General features: G+C 41.0%; 3 protein-coding genes across 9 annotated transcripts; 1 reads left to right on the forward strand and 2 right to left on the reverse strand.

Moving 5' to 3' along the window:
* Positions 1-80: 80 nt before the first annotated feature.
* LOC124338325 (paramyosin, long form-like) lies at positions 81-6,265 on the forward strand. Its single transcript, XM_046792469.1, has 18 exons — positions 81-348; positions 560-616; positions 939-1,025; positions 1,265-1,431; positions 2,465-2,543; positions 2,613-2,732; positions 2,805-2,930; positions 2,999-3,195; positions 3,266-3,398; positions 3,469-3,685; positions 3,744-3,871; positions 3,938-4,050; positions 4,123-4,318; positions 4,389-4,517; positions 4,581-4,745; positions 4,824-5,030; positions 5,102-5,302; positions 5,411-6,265. The coding sequence occupies exons 1-18, from the start codon at positions 217-219 to the stop codon at positions 5,615-5,617; spliced, it is 2,661 nt and encodes an 886-aa protein (XP_046648425.1). The 5' UTR covers positions 81-216; the 3' UTR covers positions 5,618-6,265.
* A 919-nt stretch (positions 6,266-7,184) lies between these two features.
* On the reverse strand, positions 7,185-24,878 carry LOC124338334 (neurocalcin homolog). 2 transcript variants are annotated; one of them, XM_046792488.1, is made up of 7 exons: positions 24,738-24,878; positions 22,113-22,314; positions 9,872-10,016; positions 9,653-9,771; positions 9,386-9,574; positions 8,689-8,948; positions 7,185-8,250 (listed from the first exon to the last, which is right to left on the reverse strand). In XM_046792488.1, the coding sequence occupies exons 3-6, from the start codon at positions 9,939-9,941 to the stop codon at positions 8,748-8,750; spliced, it is 579 nt and encodes a 192-aa protein (XP_046648444.1). In that variant the 5' UTR covers positions 9,942-10,016; positions 22,113-22,314; positions 24,738-24,878; the 3' UTR covers positions 7,185-8,250; positions 8,689-8,747. The 2 variants fall into 2 exon arrangements, with proteins under 2 accessions (XP_046648444.1, XP_046648437.1); XM_046792481.1 differs by having other exon boundaries at positions 8,682-8,948.
* LOC124338351 (neuronal calcium sensor 2-like) lies at positions 10,132-22,100 on the reverse strand. 6 transcript variants are annotated; one of them, XM_046792509.1, is made up of 6 exons: positions 19,038-19,227; positions 18,704-18,940; positions 14,716-14,990; positions 13,486-13,629; positions 12,833-12,940; positions 10,132-12,429 (listed from the first exon to the last, which is right to left on the reverse strand). In XM_046792509.1, exons 3-6 carry the CDS (start codon positions 14,824-14,826, stop codon positions 12,226-12,228), a joined length of 567 nt encoding a protein of 188 aa, XP_046648465.1. In that variant the 5' UTR covers positions 14,827-14,990; positions 18,704-18,940; positions 19,038-19,227; the 3' UTR covers positions 10,132-12,225. The 6 variants fall into 6 exon arrangements, with proteins under 6 accessions (XP_046648465.1, XP_046648464.1, XP_046648463.1 ...); XM_046792508.1 differs by lacking the exons at positions 18,704-18,940; positions 19,038-19,227 and adding an exon at positions 21,642-22,100; XM_046792507.1 differs by lacking the exon at positions 18,704-18,940.
* Positions 24,879-24,928: the final 50 nt, after the last annotated feature.

Here is a 24,928-nt window from a genome sequence, read left to right on the forward strand (position 1 = left end):
CTCTCCGCCCCTCTGATCTGTTGTGGACGGACTTGCGCAGTGCCGGCCCGTTCCTGTAGCGCCAGTAATACTTGCCGACCGGACTGTTTCTGCCTCACCAGTCGCCCGACAGTCTTTTGCGAAGGAGTTCTACCGCTTCTTGTGCTCATCATCGACCGGACCTACTCGGCTAATTGACATCACACCTTCAAAAGTTCGTTCGACGTGCTACACGAAATGTCGGGAACCGTCTCGAAATCTTCGACAACCACCAAATCGTCTAAATATGTCTACCGCTCAACCGGCGGAGCTGGAACCGATGTCACCATCGAGTACTCCACTGATATGTCCGCTTTGTCTCGTCTTGAGGTGTTCATTTCCTGCCATTTTTCTTTTTAGATTGTAACCATCAAATAACACCCAAACAAACACTAATTCATTCTTCGACGTGCGACTTCATGCGTGATTCCATCCGATTATTTAAATCTGAAAATTTGCCCAATTGTTCGTCGATGTATTAAATGTTGAATTTCTCTGAATTTAAATAATTCATTTTCAGAATTTAATTTAATTTTTGTAGGACAAAATCCGTCTTGTCCAAGAGGATCTAGAGACAGAGCGTGAGCTTAGACAGAGAGTAAGTACAATTTTTTTATTCATAGCCAAAGTGGACTAAACTATTACCTACTATAAAACTGTAATACATTAAGAGAATTCTTGCTTCTGCTTTAATTCCAACAATATTTTTCTTGAATATCGAAGAAAATGATGTTTTTCTTATGAGTATTTGAGCTTGGATATAAATAGCTTAGCGCTTGGACCATGAAATGTTTGGCCCAGAAGCCAAGAATTTTCAGTTTTAGCATTGCTACACAAAATAAGAAAAATAAACCCGAGAATTTCTGTTAGTCGGCAGTATTCGGTGTCCGTAATACAAATTAATTTTAATTCGATCTCAGGTTGAACGAGACAAGGCCGATTTGAGTGTTATGGTCATTCAGCTGCAAGAGCGTCTTGAAGAAGCCGAAGGAGGAGCTGGAAACCAGGTATATGACTTTCTGGACATGTTTGCACAATCCATTTGCCTTGGCGATTTTCAGTCATTTGAAAGATTCGCAACGGCATTTGTTTACCGTAATGTTTGTTGTATAGTCTAGTTTAAAAAAGTTACAAATTCTGCAAGAAACAGTCAGTGGCACACGGAAAATGCATACATAATAAACTCTTCCAAAATCAGTCAATTAATTTTCAGTGTGAAAATATTAACGAATCTTTCCATTTTCAGTTGGAAATCAACAAGAAACGTGACGCCGAGTTGGCTAAACTGCGAAAACTGCTGGAAGATGTCCATCTCGAATCTGAGGAGACGGCCCACATGCTCCGCAAGAAACACCAAGAAGCCGTTGTCGATCTTCAGGATCAATTGGAATTATTGGCTAAAGCGAAATCAAAGTAAACCACTCATAACACTTCATTTCCTAAACGCCATTTAGTTATGTATAATTATTTAGTTAAAAAAATACCCAGCGAAACTTATTTGTGGTACTGTTTCATATATTCGAGGATAAAAGTGTGACATGTAGATTTTAAGTTGCGAATTGACTGCTAATACTTACCTAAGTGATACATACCTTGCAAGTCTAAACTGTTTTTAGAATACAGAAGAGCAGGAATCCTTTGAGAAGGAGAAATGAGAAAAGAAGGGTTCTGAAAATAATGCGTAGCAACCGATCCTATTTTTACACTGCCACGTCAACCCTCGTGATCTAAAGCACTCCAGCTGTTCCAGTACGTTCAGGAGAGATACCCTTAGAGACCTTGTCGTCTCTTTTACCCGCGCTTCTCCACAGTATTTTTTTTTTCTTTCTTATTTTTTTTTTTCAACAACAAATCTATTAAATTAAAATGCGCTAGCTGTTGAAACGTCCAATAACATTTGGTTTCTTAAAGAAACTATTGCAGTCTATATTTGTAAGGATTTGAAAGGTTTAAAGTAGTGATGGAACTCTTGAGTCTAGACTGTTCTTATTCTTGAAAAGGTTCCACTGTAGTGAGAACACATCCGCATTTGTGGATCTCAATGCTTTTCGTTAAGAAATTTGAATGAATTGGCGGAACTCAATCTTTAAAAAAAAAAATAAAAATTACTTTTTTGGAAAGGGATATCACTTTTATGCAGAAGCGGGAAGGGGAGTGGAAGGGGTGTGGCTCAGATTTGAAATGGTCGTTTGCACAAGCGTGCATCTACATTTTTTGTTTGTTGAGGAGTTGGGTTTGACTTACTCACAACATGGCCACTTGTCACGCCTAGATAGGAATTTCTTACGGTTCTCATTGCTCCGAGATGCCCGGAGCAGCTATGCACTGCAGAATAATGTTGCGTCCCTCATATTTGCTAGTAAATATTAGCGAGATGTTAACTTCAATCTGATCGCAAGTAACGATTAAATTACATAAAACTGATTCAATTTTCCTTCTCATTCAGGGCTGAGAAAGAGAAGTCAAAGTTCCAGCAGGAGCTGTTCGAGCTCATGTCTCAAGTTGAGTCAGCCAACAAAGATAGAGTAAGATCTCATTACAGATTGTTGAACAGGACGGTCTAGTTATTCTTAAATCATTGTTTATTTTTCTAGGCCACGTACGTCAAGCAAGTAGAAAAGTTGGAATTGCACGTTCATGAGTACACCCTCAAAGTGGAAGAGCTCAACAGAACTATTATCGACATCAGCAGCCACAAAACTCGTTTGTCCACTGTAAGACTACGACTAACAAGATTTACAATTTGTTAAAGGAAAATTATCACAAAATCTTTATTTGGCCAACAGGAAAACATTGAACTGACCAAGGAAGTTCAAGAGCTGAAAGTCAGCTACGAAAATATCAGCTATTTGAAGAACCAAATCAGCTCTCAGTTCGAAGATCTTCGTCGTCGCTTTGAAGACGAAGAACGCGTAAGAATTTCAACTTCAAATCTCCAGGTCACGGCACTAAAAAAAAATTCATTATTTTTTTCTTGTAGCGTCGTTCCACTTTGGAAGGTAGTTTGCACTCGGTCGAAATTGAGCTGGAGTCGGTCCGCGTTCAGCTGGAAGAGGAAGCGGAAGCTCGTTTGGATTTGGAACGTCAGCTCTCCAAAGCCAACCAGGATTGTCTGTCGTGGAAATCCAAGTACGATCATGCCTGCACTTCTCACACTGAAGAGATCGAAGAAATCAGGTAGGACGTCTATATTTTTTCCCCCGATTTGATGAAAACAGTTCGTGATGCATTTCCTGTTGTCTGTTAGGCGCAAATTTCACATCCGGGTGACTGAACTGGAAGAACAGATCAGCGCTTTGATCTCCAAATGCTCAGGTTTGGAGAAGATCAAGTCGCGTCTGCAGAGCGAGGTAGAGGTTCTCATCATCGATTTGGAGAAGGTAATACATCTAAATACTCAAGAAAAAAGAAGTAGCTACCTATTTTATAATTGAAACTTGATCAATTCAGGCTAATACCACCGCTCGGGAGATGCAGAAGCGCAGCGAGCAACTGGAGCGCATCAACATTGAATTTAAATCCAAGTTGGATGAGCTGACTGCTCTGTACGACGCTTCCCAGAGAGACAACCGCAACAAGGCGACAGAGATTTCCCGTTTGACTCACGAACTGGACAAAACTCGCGAACAGAAAGATCAGCTCACTCGCGAAAACAAGAAATTGGGCGGTAAATTCATATTTTTCGAGTTTCACTTGTTATTTTCATCCAATATTCCCTTTACTAGATGAGAACGCTGAGCTGAAGAGCCAGTACTCTGAACTCAACCGCAGATTCCATGAATTAGAAATTGAATATCGCCGTCTAGAAAACGAACGTGAAGAGTTGGCTGCCGCATACAAAGAATCAGAGGCTGTACGTACACCGACATCAAATAAATTGGATAATTTGATTAGCAATTCATTCTTTTGTAACATTCAGGCTCGCAAAGGCGAAGAACAACGCTCTCAACGCATGGCAGCTGAGATGAACCAATACCGTCACGACATGGAGCGCCGACTTACCGATAAGGAGGAAGAGCTCGAATCTATCAAGTAATTACATCAGTTTTGGCGCTAACGTAATTCCATTTCAGCCACTCATTCACTCCCAAACGATTTTGAAAGGAAGCAAATGTCTATCGAAATCGACCAGTTGAACTCTCGTCTTGTCGACGCGGAAACCAAGTTGAAAACCGAAATCCAGCGCATCCGGAAGAAGATGATGATCACAATCACCGAGTTGGAAATGACATTGGACGTTGCCAACAAAAACAACATCGATCTTCAAAAGACCATCAAGAAGCAATCCCTGCAACTTACCGTAAATTCTTAGGCAGCACCATCCAAATCCGGTTATTTCATATTATCGGTTCTCTGGTTTAACTTGACAGGAACTTCAATCAATGTACGAGGAGACCCAGCGTCAATTGCAAATCACCATGGATCAGTACGGCGTGGCTCAACGTCGCCTGCAAGCTATGCAACAAGAACTGGAAGAGATGCGCGCCAACATGGAAGCTGTACGACAAATTCAATTAAAATGAAAACTATTTTTCCAGGCTAAAACATTCGTGAATGAACAGGCTCTGCGTGCCAGACGTGCTGCTGAACAAATGGCAGAAGACGCTAGTGCTCGCATCAATGAGCTGACCACTGTCAACGTCAACCTCACTTCAATCCGTGTTAAACTCGAACAAGAACTATCCGTGTATGCCGCCGACTTCGAAGAAGCCAGCAAAGAACTGAAGGTGAGTCCCCGATGGGTTGAACTATATTCGATGTATTTTAGAACAAGAATTATACTAATTGATTTATTATGATGATAGTTGGCTGATGATCGTGCCCAGCGAGCTCAAGTTGAACTTAAGCACACTATGGATGTTCTCCACGAGGAACAGGAACGCATTGTCAAAATTGAATCCATTAAAAAGGCTTTGGAGGTCGAAATCAAGAACCTGACCATCCGTTTGGAAGAAGTTGAAACCAATGCGCTGGTCAGCAGCAAGAGGATCATCAGCAAATTAGAAGCCAGGGTAAAGAGAAAGCAGTTGTGGATACATGCGCATTGAATCGAGGCTTTAACTTGATCGTGTTCGATCTCTAGGTCCGTGACATTGAATTGGAGCTCGACGAAGAACGCCGCCGTCATGCTGAAACTACTAAAATCTTGCGCAAGAAGGAACGCCAAGTCAAGGAAATCATCATCCAAGGTGAAGAAGATCACAAGAACGTCTCTCTCCTTCAAGATTCGGTTGAGAAACTTACCCAAAAGCTGAACGTTTACAAGCGCCAACTGCAAGAACAGGTAAAGGCCGCTGGCCGCTATCTCGCATCCGCCAACTGAGTTGTTACAGAAACACAATTATAGGAATGGAAATATTAACCTTTTTTTTTTTTTAAAATTGATTTGCAGGAGGGTATGTCGCAACAGAACTTGAGCCGCGTTCGCAAATTTCAACGCGAACTGGAGGCTGCCGAAGATCGGGCCGAATCTGCCGAGACCAACTTGAACTTCGTTCGAGCTAAGCATCGTACTTTCGTCACGTCTGTTCCCGGAGGTAGCACCACCTCAAACGTCTACGTAGTCGAAGAGCAGAAGCATTTTACCGAGCATTTCTAACTGAATAACAAATGAATTTATTTCCTACCGAGAACGACGACGGTGCAGCATGCTGCATCGATACTAAGGAAAAAGCACAGAACTTTTGATAAAGCGAACATCATGTTTTTAAAACATTCATTTGACTTGAGTTTATTTGATTCTATCTGGCGGTGAGAAAAAGAAAAAAAAAAGATCCAACAGCTATAACATGCCCAAAAATCTATTATGCACAAGGCATCTGTACTTGTAGGCACTAGGATGTAACGGGGAGAATGGGTGTATAACTTTCGTCAAACTTAGGGCATAACACAAGTATATTTATATCGAACTAGTTTCGTAGCAATAAAATAACATTGAACTATACTATGCTGACCAGTTTGTCGCTCAGCCGTTCAGTTTTTACCGATGCTTTCTCCCATTAATGATTTCAAACCCCCCGTTTATTTTTTATTTTTTTTTTTGTTTATTGCTTTAGAAGTGCTTTTTATTGACTCTGAAAGTTGATGCCTCATCTAACTTATAAAGTATTGGCCTTTCTCCTCATTTGTTGTTTTCGTCACTGTGCCTTGTATGACGCCTTATACTCTTTTGCCATCTATACCTTCTTCTCCAAAAACAAAGAATTCGTTGCTCTGGGCATTTAAAAATACACCTAATAAATGTCAAGTTTTATATACTGTCTTAGATGATGTTATACCAATTGTCAATGCTTAGCACTTTCAATTCACTTGTAAAAAACACAACAAAAAACTTCACAGATAGAATATTATATTAAGGAAACAACCATTAGCATAGTAGAAAACTAGGCATATAAAACCCAGATTTCATAAAAATTTTAAACACATACAACGAATGATCCCCATATATTTGTGTCCGAGAAGCGCTCAGCCGTAGAAGACACTATTCCATGAACCAATAAAATCATCCAGCTCAATGCCGCAAAGTCTGAAAAAAAACCTGAAAAAGCATTAGAGAATTATTTTGCAGCAAAGTATTTTACCATGTAAAAGTGTTTGGCATGCGATAAAAGATATTCCATACCGGTATATTGCTGTTCAATTGGCTCCTCAAATTATGGTCCATAAATTGGAAACCAAACATTATTAATGGACAAACAGTGAGTCCATAAAAATAATATGCACATTACATAGGGCATTAAAAAGTAGGTTTACTTTGTAGCATTTGTTATTACTTACTTAATTAACAATAAAGTAAAAGTGATCCAACATATTTTTTATTTGAATTTTCAAACTGTTCTTTTTTTAAAATCTCTGATTAAGTGAATGTCGTAACTGAAACTGAAATTAACAAAAATTCACTTATATATATGTGTTGTAAATGATTGAATTGATGTGGAGAAACTTCTGTTTGGTTAATAAAATGGTAAATAATAAAAAAAGGTGTAAGAACTTTTTTCCGCTAAAGTGCCAGTACATAAGCAAGCGGAAAAGTGCGATCAGCAAATCAACTTCTTTTTCCGTTCAAGTACAGAGTGGACCCAAGCTTTAATGTTTGTTTCTCCTCATACTGCCATTCGAAAGTTATCTGTTTAACAAAGTGGGATCAAAATAACGTGTGCATGATATACTTTTGTTTTCATATGTATATTAATCGTAATTTAAGGAAACATGCATTGAATTTCACGGTAAAGATAAGCGACAGCTCGAAAGTAAGTGGGTGCTCATATTCAATTGATAACTAAAGCTTTCATTCATCTTGCTGGGGTTGCTCAGGTGGAATTATGACGACGGCACTCAAATCCACAAGAATGTGAGAAAAATGGATCCACACCCCCAAAAGGTTGGAGTCCCAAACACTGAAGAAGGCGGAAAATGGCCAATAAAATAAATGCAAATACCAAGTTGCAAAAACACCATGTCACAGTTTGAAAAAAATTGAGAGAAAAGATAGCAAAAAAAAAAAGAGAAACACGCACCTGAGAAAAAGTAAACCAACCACCTCATGTAATTATTAAAGAATGTGCAATGCTGTCGTGTTTTTTTTTTTCTCTTTTTCTAGAGTTGTTTGGAGTATGTTTGTTCACTCTTGCTTGGCATATTATCTTAAGAGCCACGTTTCACGATTTCCATGATTGCAATACAACTTTGATAATTATTATGTAATATACGGACAATGAAAAATTTGAAATGGAACTCAAAATAAAGTAGAATAAAGAAACCTTCATGAGGTAAGTATGTACCCAGCCCGAGTCGCAACAAACGATATTACAGTAATGATGATGGAATATTCTACTTAAAAAAAAAACAAAATACCATCAAAAACTGAAAAATGAAAGAGAGCCAACTATACAAAATGGTTATCATCCATGGGACACCAATTTCTCCAGATTCACTCAACAATTTTTTTTGTAAAGATAATTAACACACACAATTATGATCAGAGGGACAAACGGACTTGTCTAATCGCAGTCTTGCACTCCAAAGGGTTTAATTAAATGTACCTTCATTTCAGTCTCCTAATTTGTTTTCAGTGACATATTTATCTGTATTTTCAAGATGGTATCAATGAGAAGAGTAGAGGAGATCTGGCGGGATGTGGGGGGGGGGGATGAGTTTGTATTGTGTTTTCTTTAGGGTATATTGCCGATAGATGTACATGCCACAAACTGATTGGCCCACTCCTTCCTCACTCTAAATTTAAGAAAAAATAATATTTTGTTAAGAAAAAGAAATAATATATTGAAAAGATGAGAAAAATAATCAAATTAATTTTGTTTTATGACAGCGCTTTAACTTTAAATGTTTACGGAAAGGACGTCAAAAATATCGTTAACACTATTTTGAGATGAAAACGTTTGAATGGATGTAAATACAGGAGTAAAAGATTCCGTAATTATGCTTATAATAGACCCTCTTGTAACTATTTTAGTATGCGCGTGTCTTAATGCGCTCATTAAGTATTTGGTGTCTTCTAGTCCATTACGGAACGAATATTATTCAGAGCTGACTCAACGTCTATAGCATTCTATACACAACACTTCTGCTTTTCCCCCTAGGGAGAATAGCAGTTCACGTTTGCATATTCAACATAGATTAAACGTTAAAACTGTTCTCGTGTTTACCCCTTACGATAAATTGTCGAGATGTCATTGTCGTGCGTTGTGTGCTGCTGTTTGGGAAGGTTTTTGCTACTGTGCAGCTCCCTGGGTATCGCACTGAAGCAGCCGGACAATCGACGGATCACTTTTGGCTCCTTCGATAAACTCTTCAAGCGATAGCTTCCCATCCATATTTTTATCCATTTGGCGGAAAATCTTGTCGGTTCGCTTTTCGGGAGTAGATTCATCTTCGGGCATCTTCATCACAGAACCCACCATTTTGTAAATTGCCTATTGAATAAAAAATTATCATATCAATTCCAATGCAAATTGCCATATGTGTTCGCGATGAAATTGATGCAAAATAAAATGAAGACAGAAAATGAAAACATAAAATAAAGAGAAACGACGACGCCAGGAATTTGGAACGCGGGCGACTTTACGTCATTTAAATCCGACTTGGCCATTATCTCGTGTTGGGAAAAGTTAAAAGACAGCAAGCCACATGCTTTCATTTCATTGCACCGATTCGCTAGCAGGATGTTTTGTAAACCACAAAGTGGATGCAGTAAAATAAACATCATTTGGAAAATAAAACACGCCGTTTCCTTCCAATGATAACAAACAAATAAGAGAACTAACCTAATTTGGATATCTCAAAAGGTATATGATGAACACAGACGTCGCAAGTGAATATGAAATAGAAAAAAAAATTTCAAAACTCTCACCGTAACGATTTCAAGCATTTCCTGTCGTGAGATGTATCCGTTCCCGTCAAGGTCGTACATGGAGAAAGCCCATTTCAGCTTTTGTTCCAATTTACCACGGGAAGTGACCGATAGGGCACAAAGAAATTCCCGGAAGTCAATGGTCCCATCACCGTTGGCATCAAAGGTTCGGAATACATGTTCAGCGAACTTTAAAGTAATAGTAAAAAAAAAAAATAAGTTAAATAAGAAAACTATGCATACGAATTTATATTGTCTAATAGTTACCTTAGATGCGTCACCGTAAGGGAAAAAGTTGCCATAGATCTTTTTGAATTCTTCAACGCTAAGGTGCCCGCTAGGACAATCTTTTAAGAATCCTTTGTACCACTCCTGAATTTCCGCATCTATATTTTTGTTTTTTAAATGCCACAATTACATTAAACAATTTATGAAATAAAAAAAGGCTTTTGGAAAAAATGGAGGGATTGAAAATGAAAATCATACCAGAGAATTCCGTATTTTGACGCAAATCCTCCAAAACTTCTGGTTTCAGCTTGCTGTTCTGTTTCCCCATGACGAAGGGACTAGATTACAAGGAAGGTAAAAACAATTGGTCCTGCAAGATCACCGTCTCTGTGTTGCAGAAATTCTAGTAGAAAATTCAGTCAGATTAATTACATACAGTTTGATATCAATCAGTTTCATCTGTGTACGATCAAGCGAGTCGAAATGTTGGTTGTCGGGTTTAGAGGGTCAATTTCTTATTTTTCGGATCAAAAAATGTATTCACACGTACAATTTGGGGAGGTGATCACCGGGACACAAATGGAATATTCAAAGGGAAATGAAATACTCGAAAAGGATTGAATGTTTGAAAGGAAGAACGACAATAGGTTTTTTTTCCGACACTCACGAGCGGCTTCCAATGTGTTAGCGAATGCATGTACAGTACATGTTGACAAAGGTGAAAAGTTGATGTTGAAGAAAAAAAAAGTCCGTTGAACGAATGCGAAGGAAATCAGTCGGGAGACAAAACAAGAGAGAGAAAAGTGGATAACAGTGTAGTAACTAGAAAAAGAGACGGGAAATGATCTACGAAAATGGATAATAATAAAAAATAATAAATAAATAAAAAATAATGATAATAATAACGGGGAATAGAGCGCAAAAAGGAAAAGAAGGATCGAGGCGAATGTCAATATGAGGAAATGGAGGTTTGATGATTTTGAAAAGAAGGAAATGAAACAGGCTAACGCCAGCAACAGCAAAAACCACTCACGCATCCAAACATCTGGTGAAAGAGAAAAAGAGGAACCCAAATACTTGTGGACGCACGGAATGTTATATACCCATATTGTTATCAAGTATTTTCTAACTTGATCGTTCGATTCGCGATAGTTATTGGAACGCAGAATTCGTGGAGGCTAATTAGGGAGATAAAAAATACGAACTATTTCAAAGCGGATGAAATGGACCAGCAGAATACACAAATCAACAGAGTCGTCAAATCATAAAATCTAATGTGTTGGGTTTTTCCTATGAAATATTCGCAATGAAGCGGATGCGTGAAAAAGATGTTTCATTATGCAAATGTCAGACCGCCAAACTTTCGGATATTTTTTTCAAGGGCGACCACTTACGCTTATTAAAATGAGCTCAAACTACACTCTTGTTATTAGCTAATGGCTCTTATTGGCAACCCTTCTCTGTTCAATTGATTGGCGAGTTGCACATGTGAAACAAAGCCCAATCACAAGCAAGGATAACCCGTCTCGAACGATTGCCAGCCCATCAGATTATTTTGTGCACGATTGCGCTACGTGTGATTTATTCTCTAACGCTGTGACTGGTACCGCACGCCGCCCAAGGAGCGATGATTCTGCGGCCAAGCAAAAAAAAAAAAAAAGAAGAAAATGGAACGAAGAGAAAGAGGGAATCAGCACACGCACATCTACATTTGTCAAAAACCGATCATGAAACTACTACGATATGTGCGAATTTCGCCAGAGAATACGTGAAAAAAAGGTGAGGCGATTTTTTATGTGGCAGTATGTACAGGACAAATGGAAACGATTAGATGAAGAGGTCGAAATTCGGTTGCTGTTTGGCTTTGCCAAATCAACCAGCGAAAAATCGATACTGGGTCGTCTAAAAAGAACCAAATTGCAAATGCACCAAATCCACTTGGTAAAGCTTTGATTAGCGAATAGTTTTGGGTCACTTCAAAATTGGCAATGAAAAGAATATTTAAAAAAATGAAAGAAAAATAGCAAAGAGTGAAATACAATTTAGGTTTTGTAATGAAAAGAAACTTGGGGGCTCTCGCGATTGATAACAAGAAGATGTGGGCAGATGAGGTGACAGTTTTCCGCTGGTGGTGTGGGAATTCATTTCGATAAATTCCCCCATTTCCTTCATGTTCAAATGCTGCGCAATTTTCCTTTTTCTTGTGCGTGATTTTTCGTATTTAACCAGTATCATGTTTCTTGGTTAAATTGCAGTCGGTTGCAGTCAGCGAAAAAAGACGAGAGAGCAAAAAAATCAAAATAATAATTTAAGAAAAAAACGGTGCACGGTATCGAAGTGGTTTCAACAAACAAGCGCACTCGGGAGAATTTCACTCGTGACCAGTGCAAAAATGTTGTCAAATCAAGTTTCACTCTTTTTTGGCGCAGCCAAGAAAAGTCAATTTCCAATGTGTCGCCACCATATTTAACTAGGGATTATCAAAATTTTTGAATAAGTATGTTTTGAAATGATCGAAGTCACCTCGTCCCCTTTTCTCTGATTTGCGTTGGGAGACAAAACGGGAGGCTTTCGATTGGTACAAGGATGATAGGGGAGTGGGTGGAATGCGCTTAAAATCCAGGCGAGAGCATTTTCGAGAGTTCTTCATCTTGCAGACAGCCCTTGAGGAATTCTTCTTCCGTTAGTTTGCCGTCGCCGTTTTCATCCATCCGAGCGAAAATGCTTTTCGCGCGCTCCTCCGCAGTGTCGGGAGGCCGGCTGCTCGAACTATTGCCCAGCATGTCGTAGATGGCTTGCACAATCTTTGTCATCTCCTAAGTACGTCAGGCAACAAGTCAATGATTACAAACAAGAATAAAATTGAAATCTACCGCGCTATCTTTTGGCCATATTTTCCCAGTTTCCCACAGTCTACAACTCCTCTCCTTAAACTAAAGACTTGGAATAGCGGAGTGGAAAGATCATTTTAAATCCAAATGCTTTCAATGATGAGAGTGCATCTGTTTCAACATGAATAGCAGGAGTGGAACAGTATAAGCAGATGCTAGTATAGTATTACGACCTAGACGTTTGTCAGATTGTTTTAAATGTAAAGGAGACGACGAATCTCGAGGGAAGATAAAAGAGAAACGCGAGTGGGCTGCGGCATCGCGAAGGTGGAGCCATGATAAGTTAACGTACTGGGCCGGCGCCCGGTGATGTGCGCATGATTGTTACCTGCAAATCGATGGAGCCGTTGCCGTCGACGTCGTACATGCGAAACGCCCATTGGAGCTTCTCGTTGGGAGTCCCTGCCGACGTGACGTCGATCGCACACAAGAATTCCTGTTTGAGCAGAAGAAAGTGTACAACAAAGTAAGAAAACGTGAAAATCCAGACAAAGAGAGTCTTTAGATGCATACACAAGACGAAGACGAATAATAAAACGGAATGACTACTTCATTCGCTCGAACCCGAATTTTAAGTCAACGTATTCTCAAGGAACCCTTAATGCCCCATAGGCATGATCAACTGCGCAACTGGTAACAAATAAAGACGCCAAATCGACGCTCGTCGCCGCATAATCAAATGGACAATATGGACGACAGAAGAAACATTTTAATTCAGACCAATGTTTAGTATTGAGTTGTTTTTATCCCCATGGGCAACACAGTAGATCTCGCTAGAGACAAATGTTCCACTTGAAAAGAAAAATCCAAGTTGAAAGAATTATCGATTGAGTCAACGTAACAATGCCGCAACTCTGCAATTCTCCAACGACATGAGCGATCGACCTCCGATCCCGCACTGGTGTTGACAGATATTAAAACGGGGACAGAGTTTGCTGCCAAAAGAAAAAGAGGAGTTGGAATTTAAAATGAAACACTCACTTTGAAATCGATGAATCCGTTCTTGTCTCGATCGAACGTTCTAAAGACGTGGTCGCAGAATTCTTCGGCGTTGCCGTTGGGGAAAAACATTTTGTACATGTCGACGAATTTGGCCGGCGTTAAGCGTCCACTCGGACAGTCTTGCTGGAAAATGATCAATAAGAAAGAAAACACAGAGATGAGATCAGGAAAATAAAGAGGGAGCCCAGCCCAGCCAGTCTCTCTACTTGTCTACTTAAGAGAAAACGTAGGAATAAGCTCAGAGGAGGAGTAGGAAGAGGCCAACAACTGTTAACAAGCCGGCCGAGAGGACGAAAGAGATAGAAAGTGGAGATGAGAAGAGACATAGGGCCCCAACCACCAGCAACATTCACGAGGACAATGGAAGGGATTATATAAAAGACAAGCTGGAGACTAGATTTGTTTGCAAAGAGGAATATGACCTAGTCCTCTTTGGCGGAGAGGAGGCAGATCACTTCATATGTGCACACACAGACACACAAAGAAGGCAAAGCTTTCCATCGGGGAGTAAATGGAGACGGACATCATTCATAGTCATAGAGAGACATGATATGAGAGTTTGTCGCTTAGAGAAGGATCGACGGACTCTGGCGCACCGTTTGCTTTTCAAGACTTGGGAGTCGTCTAACTCGCTTATATTCACATTCACTGGCACCGACACCCGCTGGCTGGATGTGCCAGCAGCGGGGGGAACCAGCTCCTCCGGCCGCCAATCAATACAGGCCCTGAAAACGGGCGACCAGGAGCAGAGAGAAGGGCAGATGAAACGGAACCATGCTGCTGTTGCTGCTGCTGCTGTTGCACATCATTCTTAATGCAGATGAAGAGACTAGAGAAACTCGACGACGCCTTTTTTTTACTCTCTTATGCACTGCGAAGAAGGAAGAATTGCCAAACTGCTTTCGCCGACAATGATTTCTCATCCAGCAACGATCCCGTCATAGGCCCCATTATTTTCAGGGAAGGATTACGACTAAAGGTTGGACAGATAGTGAAGCACAAGAAGATTAGACCCGACCCACAATCACCAGAGACGGTTGGAGGGGTTCTAAGGTGCAATAAGACGGGCAATTATTGTGTAGCAAGTAGAAATGTTGCGAGTTAAAGTTGTTGGCAACCAACGGGCATGCATAAGAGCGAGGGAATCAAATAAAAATAATTTAAAAAAAGAAAGAGAGAGAAAAGACAAAAAGAACGAGAACTACTAACCCGAAAACCTTTGAACCACTCTTTGATGGTTGCCTCGTCGTAGCGAGTGTGCTTCTTGAGATACTCCAAGTCCACTTTGGAGATCTTTTGCTTACTGCCAAAACAGCCCATGATGTTTCTGTTTCTTCTTCTTCTTCTTTTGGCTCCGGCCGCGATGTTTTCTTGCAGTCAACTCGCCGGATCACCCCGTTTCCCGTCCGACTTGGCCACCGGCAATAATTCCCTTGTTTCCTTTCAACTAAGGCGGAATAGTCAGCTGTCGAGGGCTGCGAGATCTGGAATTCGGTACCACCCCCGAAAAAAGAGAAAGAGACAATGTTACATACAAATTAACACTATTGTTGTTATCTATGCCTATACAACTAATAATCGATAGTGGGGGGACTCTGCACGTAGCCTATCAGTGATGCAGTTATCGTTGCTGATGAGATAAAACAAAAGAAGGTCCGTGACACACAGACACAGAAACGGGAAGCGCAACGGACGATGTCGACACACGTCAGCACAGTCAAACTGAACTCGAGTAGGAAATACAAAATAAAAAAAGAAAGGAGAAATAACGAGAGAAACTGGCACTGTCAACAACGTGGACTGAATGGGCGAGATGTGGAGCTCGTTTCCAATTAAAGCCCCCCCAGTCTCGACGCGCTGTTTGTCTATGAGACCACTTGTGTGCACACTGCAAAATTCGCCCAAGGCCCGAGCTCCTTTTTTTTCTCAAAAAACCAACCGGCCGGGTAAAATCAGTCGAGATAACAAGTCGGACACTCGGCTCTCACTTGACCGGAATGTTTTCAACGACTTGGGTCTGTCGTCCGTCCTCTCTGTGTCTGTGTGTTTAGATTCTAACGAAGTTGCGACTAACAAGACAAGAAAACTGAGCCCCAGCCAATCGCAAATAAATCACCTGAAAACAAACGACAGTGCACCAACAACAACCCAGAAAGAAACTGAAAAACGAAAAAGACGAATTCTGCGGCTGTTTAATGCAGAGACGATCACAACAGAGCGGCCACGTATGATTCAAGAGCTCAACTGACGGAATACTGAGGGGAGGGGGAGAGCACCCAACGATGTCGTCGCCCTGGCAACGCACCACGCCAGTCAGACCAGGCACACAGCAAGACGGCGACGCACTGGGACTGAGACGTGGGGTGTTAGATAGGTGTCCAGGGAGCCAAACAGCTTTCCAACGCGCAACGGGTGGGTCACGAGATGGATCGCAAAATCGTGACGGAACGTCGACCCAAACACACAAAAGCAAAAACAAAAAAAGGACATTGGCAACCAATAAAGAAACAAGAAGACAAAAGAGTTATTGGGCGGACAATCTGCACCGGGCGATGGTTTTCCAATAGACGGAAAGAATGACAAGCCTATGTAGATGTTGGAAATAATTCACATAGACCCGATAGACTGTTTCATAGTCAATCTTCTTGTCCGTTCTCACCGCGATAAAAAGAAGAAAAAAAAAGGAAAAGAAACATAGAGGGACAACAGATGTACGAATTCGATCGGCCATTGATTGGGTGTGCGTCACTCCTGGAACAGACGGTATTTGGCGACAAGGACGACGCAATATCTTCAGATCGAATCGTTATAATGGGAAATGGCCGACAGGCGACAGATGGTATAACCTCCCCGTCTTTCCGTCGCGATGGGAACATCGAATGTCTGGACATGGACTCTGATTGACAATCCACCACTACGCCAAGTTGATTCAACCCCAAAAAACAAGAATTGGAAACATTTCAAATCAAAACTAAAAAGAAAAGAAACAAAAAAAGGGAAAATGAAGAATCGGATCGTGTCTCAGCGCCATACTGCTCTGTGTAACAACGACGAGGTGAATTATGTTTTTGCATGGCAACGCCAGGAAAAAGAGAAAAAAAATCCATTTGATTTTCTCTCCATGCGAGGGGGAAAAGAAAAGCGGACTTGAAAAATAAAGAGGTCTGATTAGTAGCAAGTCTCACGTTTCCTTCCTTGAAGTGCTCACCTCGTCATTAAAAAAGGCTACGACTGTGCGCTAATATCAATGTCGACGTCGCTTGAAAATCACGTAAAAAAAAATCATGGTAAATGATTGCGACACGAGACGCGAATAATTCCCAAGCTAAAAAAAGAAGAAACGGAAAAAAAAAAAGAAAAAAGAAAGAACTTGGTCAAACAAAGCATTCACAGAAAAGAAAAGGATACGGGTTGAAGAAGTTGTCCAGCACGCCTGGCTATACTGAGAATCTTGTGCTCATTGACAACCTTGTTGTGTACACTCGATTGCGTCGTGAGGAGAATGGGGGAAAAAAGCAGAAGGCTAAATGAGCTCAGCAAAAGACAATGATGTAATCACGACCCCAACTTTTTTTCTTCTCTCTCTCTCTCTCTTCTTATGTCCGAAATGTCTCTGTGTCGAGTCGACAAAGGATCAATTATTCATCTCGAAGCTAGCAGTCACGGGGGTCGTCAAGACAATGTCTGACACGGACACATCGATTGGGCCCAACAAATGAGCGTCTCGAAATATACGACTGATGCCAGACAATCAAATTAGCGACACAAACACCGACGAGAGAGAGAGAGAGAGAGAGAAAAAAGAGGGCCGAATGAGCTCAATAATGATTCTCATCATCTCCAACAACTACACAACTACACACCGTATACAACACTTGAAAACTATTACTTTGGGCTCAGGATGGCTTGTTCACGTCGAACTCAAACGCACGTTCTAATCATAAATGAAGCATAATAATACGGCGACACACGAAAGGATTGGAGAAAAAAAGTACCCGACAAAAGATTCATTTTATGTCTAAAGGAAAGCCAAAAAGAAAAGAAAAGAAAAGAAAAAAAAAAACTCTGGGAAACTTTTGATAATACCTTTGTTTAGCTAAACGCGTGTGTGCCTGACTTTGACAAGTGAGCTGGGCTGGTAAACTGGGTCGTGACACGGCATTCATTAGACGACGGGGGCGAGAGTATAAAAGCAACGACAATGTTGCAGAGGAGCTAGGGGGGCTTTGAAATGTGGGCGAGTGATTTGGCGTTTTTGGCGCCCAAAAGTTATTGGACGTGTGCTGCTGCTGGCTTGCTTGCTGGCTGGCCGGCTGCTACTGCCATAAAGTTGTTTTCACTTTGAGCTCTTGTTCTACGTGTATTACTTACGGCATTCGTAAGAACCTTTGCATGTGCACGGCTGTCTAGAATCCAATTACGTCTCTCAGGGATGTGCCCAACTCGTCCTTCCTTCTCTCTCTTCTCTCTCTCTCTGTGCTCTCTGTGCTCTTTAGACTCCTCCGACAGATCACTTGAGTATATGCATATCCCTCCCGCTGGCGAGATATAACAAAACCCCCCTCCCTCCCCGTCTCCCCTAGATGACGGAGAGTGTGTATGTAGAATAAAGCGTGCCGCATTTCGAATAGGAGGACCATTACACAGTGATGCACACACGAAGACAGGCAGGAGCACGGCGCCGCTCTCTATTATTGATTTGCCGACGTTTGCGCTTAGAGCAAAGCCAGAGAGAAGCTCAGCTCAGCTCGGCTCGGCTCGAGCAACTCTCTCTCTCTCTCTCTGGTTGCATCTGCAATGTACCGAGAGAAAATCACGGACCTACACAGGCACAACAGCTCTGCAGCAGCAGCACACGGGAGGAGGAGGAAGAGTAGGAGGAAGGAAGGAAGGAAGGCAGGCAGGCAGGCGGGCAGGCTTGTCTGCCTGCTGCCATCGTCATATGTATCGAGCGGTTCGAAAGAACAAGTGGTACAAAGGAGAAAAAGGGGAAAAGAAAAATCTTCAAGGGAAACACCAACGACAAATTCAAACAGGGTGGCAAAATATGGGACCAAAGAATAGTGGGTAGGACCGTGGCCAGCATCAAACCCGTTAGCTTTGTCCGTCTGCCAAACAAGGAAAAAATCGGGGGAAATAAAAAAAAACCTTTCTTGTTTTCTTTTCAACTCAATCACAACAAGTTGTTATGGAATACCAACTAAGCGGACCGATCCTCGATATTCCGGTGTAAATCGGTTGAGGTGCAGTCACGGCAAGTGCTGCTGATTCTATGACGTTGGTTCTTGTTTTGTTCTTTCTTCTCCCGCCTAGCCATCGAATACTCTAAGTAGATACGGAACGCGACTCAATCAATAGTTTTGGGGGATAGACGTCAGCAAATACTACAACTCTCGGCAGAGTAGCAAAGCCAAGACGACGTTCATATCGATCTCTTGGCAGAAAAAAGATAAAGAAAAGAGTTGGATTTTGTGCCAGATGTGTGTGAAAGGAAAAAAACTAAAAAAAGAAAAAAAGGAAAAAAAACTGACCGAAATTCAGTGGATCCCAAGAGGTGGACGAAATACCGCGAGCGTCGTGCGAAGCGAACTTAATAAAGACGGGAGAAAAATGTTGAGCGTACAATGGCAACTGGTTGTGGGGGGAGGGGAGGGGGACACCACCGCCAATGAGGAAGAGATACACGTGCGAAGGGCTCTGTGCCACCGCAACACTGACACACTGTGATACAAGGGCGGCGGTGGCAGTAGCCCGCCGATAGATTGTCCGTCTGCGCGCTGTTGAACGGCCCACCTCTCGAAAGGCGGGCAGATGAATGTTGATACCGAGGGGAGGTTCCCGCCAAAGCGCGGGGGAGACGTCGGGAGACGTCGGGAGAAGAATTGGGGAGGGAAAAAAAAAAGAGTCTGATGAAGAGAGAACCAAGACCTTTTGCCTTTAGTCCCAATAACAATAGAGTGGTGGGGGGGGGGGGACCGTGAATGAGATTTTGACAAAATGGTGCAGTAGAGACACGACTCAAACGAAGACGGGATGGAGAGTCTAGAGCGCATCCATTTGGGCCATCGACAGTTTTCGGATGGCTGCAGTCCGGAAAGAGATCCCCCGTCCGATGGACTCGACGAGCATGACGGATGGAGCAGGCCTCTCTCTCTCTCTCAACAGTACGCTTGATAATCCATCGATTATCGCTAGCTTTCTACCTCTTCAATCTTAATCAGCTCACGGTTGGCATCCATCTCGGCGCACACAAGGGAAACAAAAATCATAATAAAAATAAGCAGAAGCCAGCAAATCTAAAATAGGGAAGCGCACTACGACAGCAACAAAAATAAAAAATCAACATGAAACAATTTTTGTGATTGAAAAGCAAAAAATGTCGATTTGAAGAAAAAAACAAAAAAATGACGACTGAATGAAGTCAGAAACTCGGGGACGCCTGCGCTGACTGGCGTGGCATTCTGACTGGCCACTCGAAGGCGTACATCAATCGACCAGTACCCCGATAGCAGCAAGACTAAAGAGAGAAAGAAGCGAAATCGGATCATTCCTCTAGTGCGCTTTTTAATTTCTTTCTCTTTCAGTCGCCATTCTTTACCCCTTTTTGATTCTATCTCCTTTTCTCATCTCTCGTATTCTTCCCTCTTGATTCTCCTCTCCGCAGAGTCAACAGCCGGATGAGGTAGAAGCGCGCACACACACACACATACACACTCCAAGGTGGTGAATCGATTTTCGCGTCTGTGCTGCTGCCACTCGTCATATATATAGCGGCTCTGACAACACTGCAGAACCGGGTCATATCGACGTTGCTCAAGGCGTCTCTCCAATCGAGCTCCACGCTGTCGATGACGACGCTCTCCTCTCCCATCCTTCTACGCCTACGTCAAACATTGGACCCCCTCCCCTTCCTCGCCAAATGATGGCGGAGAGTGAAACGACGAGCAAACCCTGCTAGCGATTGTGTCTGCCAAATCTTAATAGATTGTCAAAGCCATTGAGGAGAAACGTCGGCGAGGATCATGATTCATGAATAGCCAAGCAGCATCGATGCATCATCCTATCCCTACCGCGTCGATTATGATTTTTAATTGGAAACTGAAAAGGCAAACACCTTGGGCGACAGTTTCAACAAGTCCATTAAACAGGTCGCACGCCGCAGATCAAACAAGTTCAAGTTAAGACGTTGCGCAGCACAGCCTCCCTCCGTCGCACATCCACAATCGATATCACTTATCGAAAACAATTTGCCAGTCTTTGTCTGCTCGACCGACGTTAACCCCTTTGGTGGATGTCTCAAACGCGGTTGGCCTGCAAAAGAGCCAAAGCGATCACTGCGGTGATCGCCCGAGCAGTTCACGTAATTGATTTATAGCAACAACAAATTAACCAGCCCCCGGCCAAGTCATTGACAGTGGATTTAAGAAATGGAGAGAGAGAGAAAAAAAAAAACTCTTTAAGAGGAACGAAGGCAGAATAGAAATGGACAAGGCGAAAAAGAGCATAAGGCGGCACCTATCGACTGGCGTAGGCCCCATCTCGACCAAACGGAGAAAAGAGGAGAGAAACACAACATTGTGAACGTCGCAGTCTCGGCGTGAGAAATCGATAGCGCCGTCAGCAGTTTGCGGCCGCAAACCGCAGACTAACGATTCAGTCCGTTTTTTTTTTGCTTCTTCTTTTCTTTGAAGAATTGTTCGCCTTGGCTTCTGCGGGACTGCCCGGCCACAATGCAGGCACGCGGCGCAGCACGTCGGGAATCGACGCAACGCGACAAGCTGACAGCTCAGCGACGCAAAAATCAAATAAAAAAATCTTTCTCAAGTTTCTGTTATTTTTCGTAAGACAGCACCAACTGCACCGACGATTCCGCAGTGCCAACTAAGCCGAGCATTGCAAACAAGCATTGTTTTCCTGAATAAAGGTCTCACTTGGCTCGCTCGCTTCTAATAACGTGAACTTGGCGCAAAGTTGTGATAATTACTGGACAAATACTACCAAGTCTAACTTTGGGGAAGAATATCACCGTGAATAGCATCTCCTATCTACACGCGAAATTTCAAAACACAAAACAAAAACAAAACAAAATAAAACAAAACAAATTGAATAGCATTAAAGTCAATTAGAAAACTTACCGGCTTGTTGTTTTTCTTCAGTTTATGTATTTTGATGGACGGCTTTTTCTTCCGTGATTCACTGGCACACATCACTCGGCGCAATCGTTCAGGGTTAAGGTTAAAATGCCACTCTTTTACACGAGACAATTGCGTTATTCACGTTGGAAAGCAATCAAACATTTCCAGCATTTCCACTTATTTAACGCAAGTTACTGAACTTGTATCCGGATGCAGAACAATACATTATTGTTGAACCCTCAAGGTCCTCGAACCGGGTCACAAATTACCGAACATCATAAACACACAGAAATGTATACACAGACAGCGTTACACATTGAAATCACATGGAAGGCATTGGACAAAGACATAGTGGAGGAGGAGCACAATGGGCGGCAATATTGGAAAGACAACCGACATTTCGACTCTGTGTGTAACTTATCGTAATCACGTTATGAAAGAATCAGGAATTGAAAAACAACGACGACTTACCCTCGTAATGAAAGATCCGAAGAAATGCCAATGCCAGAAAGAAGCTCAACTTTGGGAATAATGTTACACCTGATCTACGATTCTGCTTTTGGAAACGAAGTGCCAATTAATAAATCGATACACTTTAAACTTGAAAGGTATAATCGGTGATGTGCACTGAATTTCTCTAGAAGGCGACGCAGCTGTCATGAAAAACAATTTACTGCAATGAAAAAAAAAATATATATATATATGTATTATTCGATGAGAGATGGAAAGATTAAAGATTTCTATTTTAATTTTAACAGTGAAAGAAACATTAAAATTATAATTTGTACGATACTGGTACTACATATTATATATTAAGCAATAACAAGTGGTATTTGCGGCTTTAAAAAAATTATGATTTAACCTAGCACCAATTTTTGGATCAAAGACCCTCATGATTATTACCGAGTACCCAACGAGCTAGCATTGCCCCTTCTCGACCAATCACATAGTATTGATTCAATGGTGTAATCAAAATTAGTTCCACAAAAACAGTCTGAATATAAATAAAAAAATCTGTAATTTAATTTTCTTAAATAAACTAATTCTTTATGAAATTAGAGATTTAGCACTTGTTTATATATTATATATATTATAGCTGACACATAATAACGGTGATCAAAAATAGTATCCGCACCACAAGTGTATAAAAACAAAATACATTTACTGTATTAGTACGGTATGTAATACCCGTTAACAGGTTGATGACGACTCAAAATTATCCTGAAACATGGCATCGATAGATTCCCTATTATTTAGAACTAATCTCTAGATACAAAAATTGCAATATCATAACTACGGAGGGAAACTACCCGAAAAAAGGCGTATAAACATGTTGTGTGTGTATACAAAGGGTAATGGCGTCGGTGCAATGCAGAGCAAAAAGAAACCGATCAATAAATTGCGTATGTACAACGGGTAGGCGTGGGCTCGAGGAAACAAAATTTAATTAAGGGCACGTCAGATGTACTATAGATCACGACTGTCTCATGAAATAAAAATGAAGAATGCTATGCGTAACAATTACCGAGACAAGATCCCGAATTAATAACTTTAATTCTGTGCTGCAAGTATCTGATAACAAGCACTAGCAGCTTCGATTCGGTAAGACGCTGTACAGGCTCAAATTGTTTCTAGACCCTTAAATAAAACCAGTGTAACTTAACCAGAAATGATGCTACCAATAACTTCTTCAGCATCTTGGAATGCAAAACAGTTACTGTGGTAAGAAAACCAATGGGATGTGAGCGATTCCTAATTCAAGTGTTCTTAGAGCATCGTTTGAACAATGTATAAGACAATTTAAAGAAGATTACTTTAAGACTTGGATAAACTTCAAAGGTTTTGACGAAAATCCTTACAGCGTCAACATTCTGGTTCCAATTGGTTGACTGATAAATTAGAACTCAACATATAATGGAATTAAATCCATGAGCGAAAAATGTACAGGAAAGGAGAGTTGAGGCTATTTTAAACGGTTAATCTCCGTTTTAACTGGACCTCGGGAAACAACCTATTGAAGCTAAAGGGGAGTGATTAAAAAAAAAAAAAATTTTATGGTTATAATTAGAAGATGATATCAATTACATCCAGTAAATGATTACGGTTTAGCGACGTCTATCTTGTTTCCACAATGCCAATGAATTTCAACAATAAAGCTCCAGATTGATATCGATACGTACTTGACAAGAAACACACCAACAAAACTGCTGTACCCGATTTCTCATCAACCTACTGCAGTAATTTAATTTGGCGTTTCGTAATTACTACTTGGCAAAGTACAGGAACAAGAAATGAATAGCTGAGCCTTGAAATCAGCTAAATGTCAATAATCGCATACATCAAAGTAACGTGCAAATCTCTAACGTTCCTCAATGTACATTATAACTGAAATAATTCATCACTAATTGTTGAAATATTATGCAGAATCATTTAATTATTTAATATATACACATGAAGTTATAAATGAACCACTTCAATATATATATAAACATATTAGAAAATATTGTTCTCAAAACAATTGGAACTTGTATAAAATACTTAATTAATTACTATGTGAAAATGAAAACATATGGTGGAAGCATCTGTGTAGTTCTAGTGTTTGACTGTTGACAAAATTAAAGTAACTATTGATAGACTAACAGAAAATGAGCATAAGGGTTTTCTTCATTATTTAAGGAGTAAAACAATAAACAATCTCATTAAACAGCAGTATGTTAAGCTGAATTCAGATGTCTAATGCTGAGTTGTTCGCTTTTCGCGTATATTGATTAAATACAGATCATTCCAAAACTAATATTTTTTACTTGACAGTACATGTCAATCGCGTATCTTTGGAACAATGCTAGTGCCTTTGCCAAAATATGGATGTTTTGCATTATTAGGGCCTAATTCAGCATTATTTGGGCCTAATTCAACAAAGGCAGAAACAAAAATTGATTTTGCAAGACCATAGCAGCCGAAATTATACTTTCCCGAGACCCGAGTGAAAGTCGAAACTAACGCCCAATACAGATATTTATAAACCCAATCAGTTGCTGCTGTTCAACGGGGATTACGCCAAGGTATGACAATCTAATAGATACGTGTTTAATTTACCTGAGGGGAAGATAAACGGTAGAAAATTAAGACAAACTCCATTGGAGAATAAACGATTTCCACACTCTACTGTCTCAGCCGACAAGAACTAATAAACAGCACTCCACGTATGTCGGAGTATGGCCGCCAGAGGGACAGGAGAAACAGAGACATGGAGATGAGCCACTCAATAGACAGTGGAAAATCCGTCT

Source organism: Daphnia pulicaria, chromosome 1 (genome assembly GCF_021234035.1).
Source record: "Daphnia pulicaria isolate SC F1-1A chromosome 1, SC_F0-13Bv2, whole genome shotgun sequence".
Classification (NCBI taxonomy): domain Eukaryota; kingdom Metazoa; phylum Arthropoda; class Branchiopoda; order Diplostraca; family Daphniidae; genus Daphnia; species Daphnia pulicaria.

What these genes read in the sequence shown, in the direction of transcription:
- LOC124338351 (XM_046792508.1), bottom strand. Translation starts at nt 14,826, where the DNA reads ATGGGCTGTTTTGGCAGTAAGCAAAAGATCTCCAAAGTGGACTTGGAG. An exon ending in AGTGGTTCAAAGGTTTTCGG is followed by an intron (nt 13,630 to 14,715) that starts GTTAGTAGTTCT and finishes ATCATTTTCCAG; the next exon opens with CAAGACTGTCCGAGTGGACG. An exon ending in ACGGATTCATCGATTTCAAA is followed by an intron (nt 12,941 to 13,485) that starts GTGAGTGTTTCA and finishes CTGCTCAAACAG; the next exon opens with GAATTCTTGTGTGCGATCGA.
- LOC124338325 (XM_046792469.1), top strand. Translation starts at nt 217, where the DNA reads ATGTCGGGAACCGTCTCGAAATCTTCGACAACCACCAAATCGTCTAAA. An exon ending in AGCGTGAGCTTAGACAGAGA is followed by an intron (nt 617 to 938) that starts GTAAGTACAATT and finishes ATTCGATCTCAG; the next exon opens with GTTGAACGAGACAAGGCCGA. An exon ending in ACAAAACTCGTTTGTCCACT is followed by an intron (nt 2,733 to 2,804) that starts GTAAGACTACGA and finishes TTTGGCCAACAG; the next exon opens with GAAAACATTGAACTGACCAA.
- LOC124338334 (XM_046792488.1), bottom strand. Translation starts at nt 9,941, where the DNA reads ATGGGGAAACAGAACAGCAAGCTGAAACCAGAAGTTTTGGAGGATTTG. An exon ending in CTTACGGTGACGCATCTAAG is followed by an intron (nt 9,575 to 9,652) that starts GTAACTATTAGA and finishes ATTACTTTAAAG; the next exon opens with TTCGCTGAACATGTATTCCG. An exon ending in AAATGCTTGAAATCGTTACG is followed by an intron (nt 8,949 to 9,385) that starts GTGAGAGTTTTG and finishes TTTATTCAATAG; the next exon opens with GCAATTTACAAAATGGTGGG.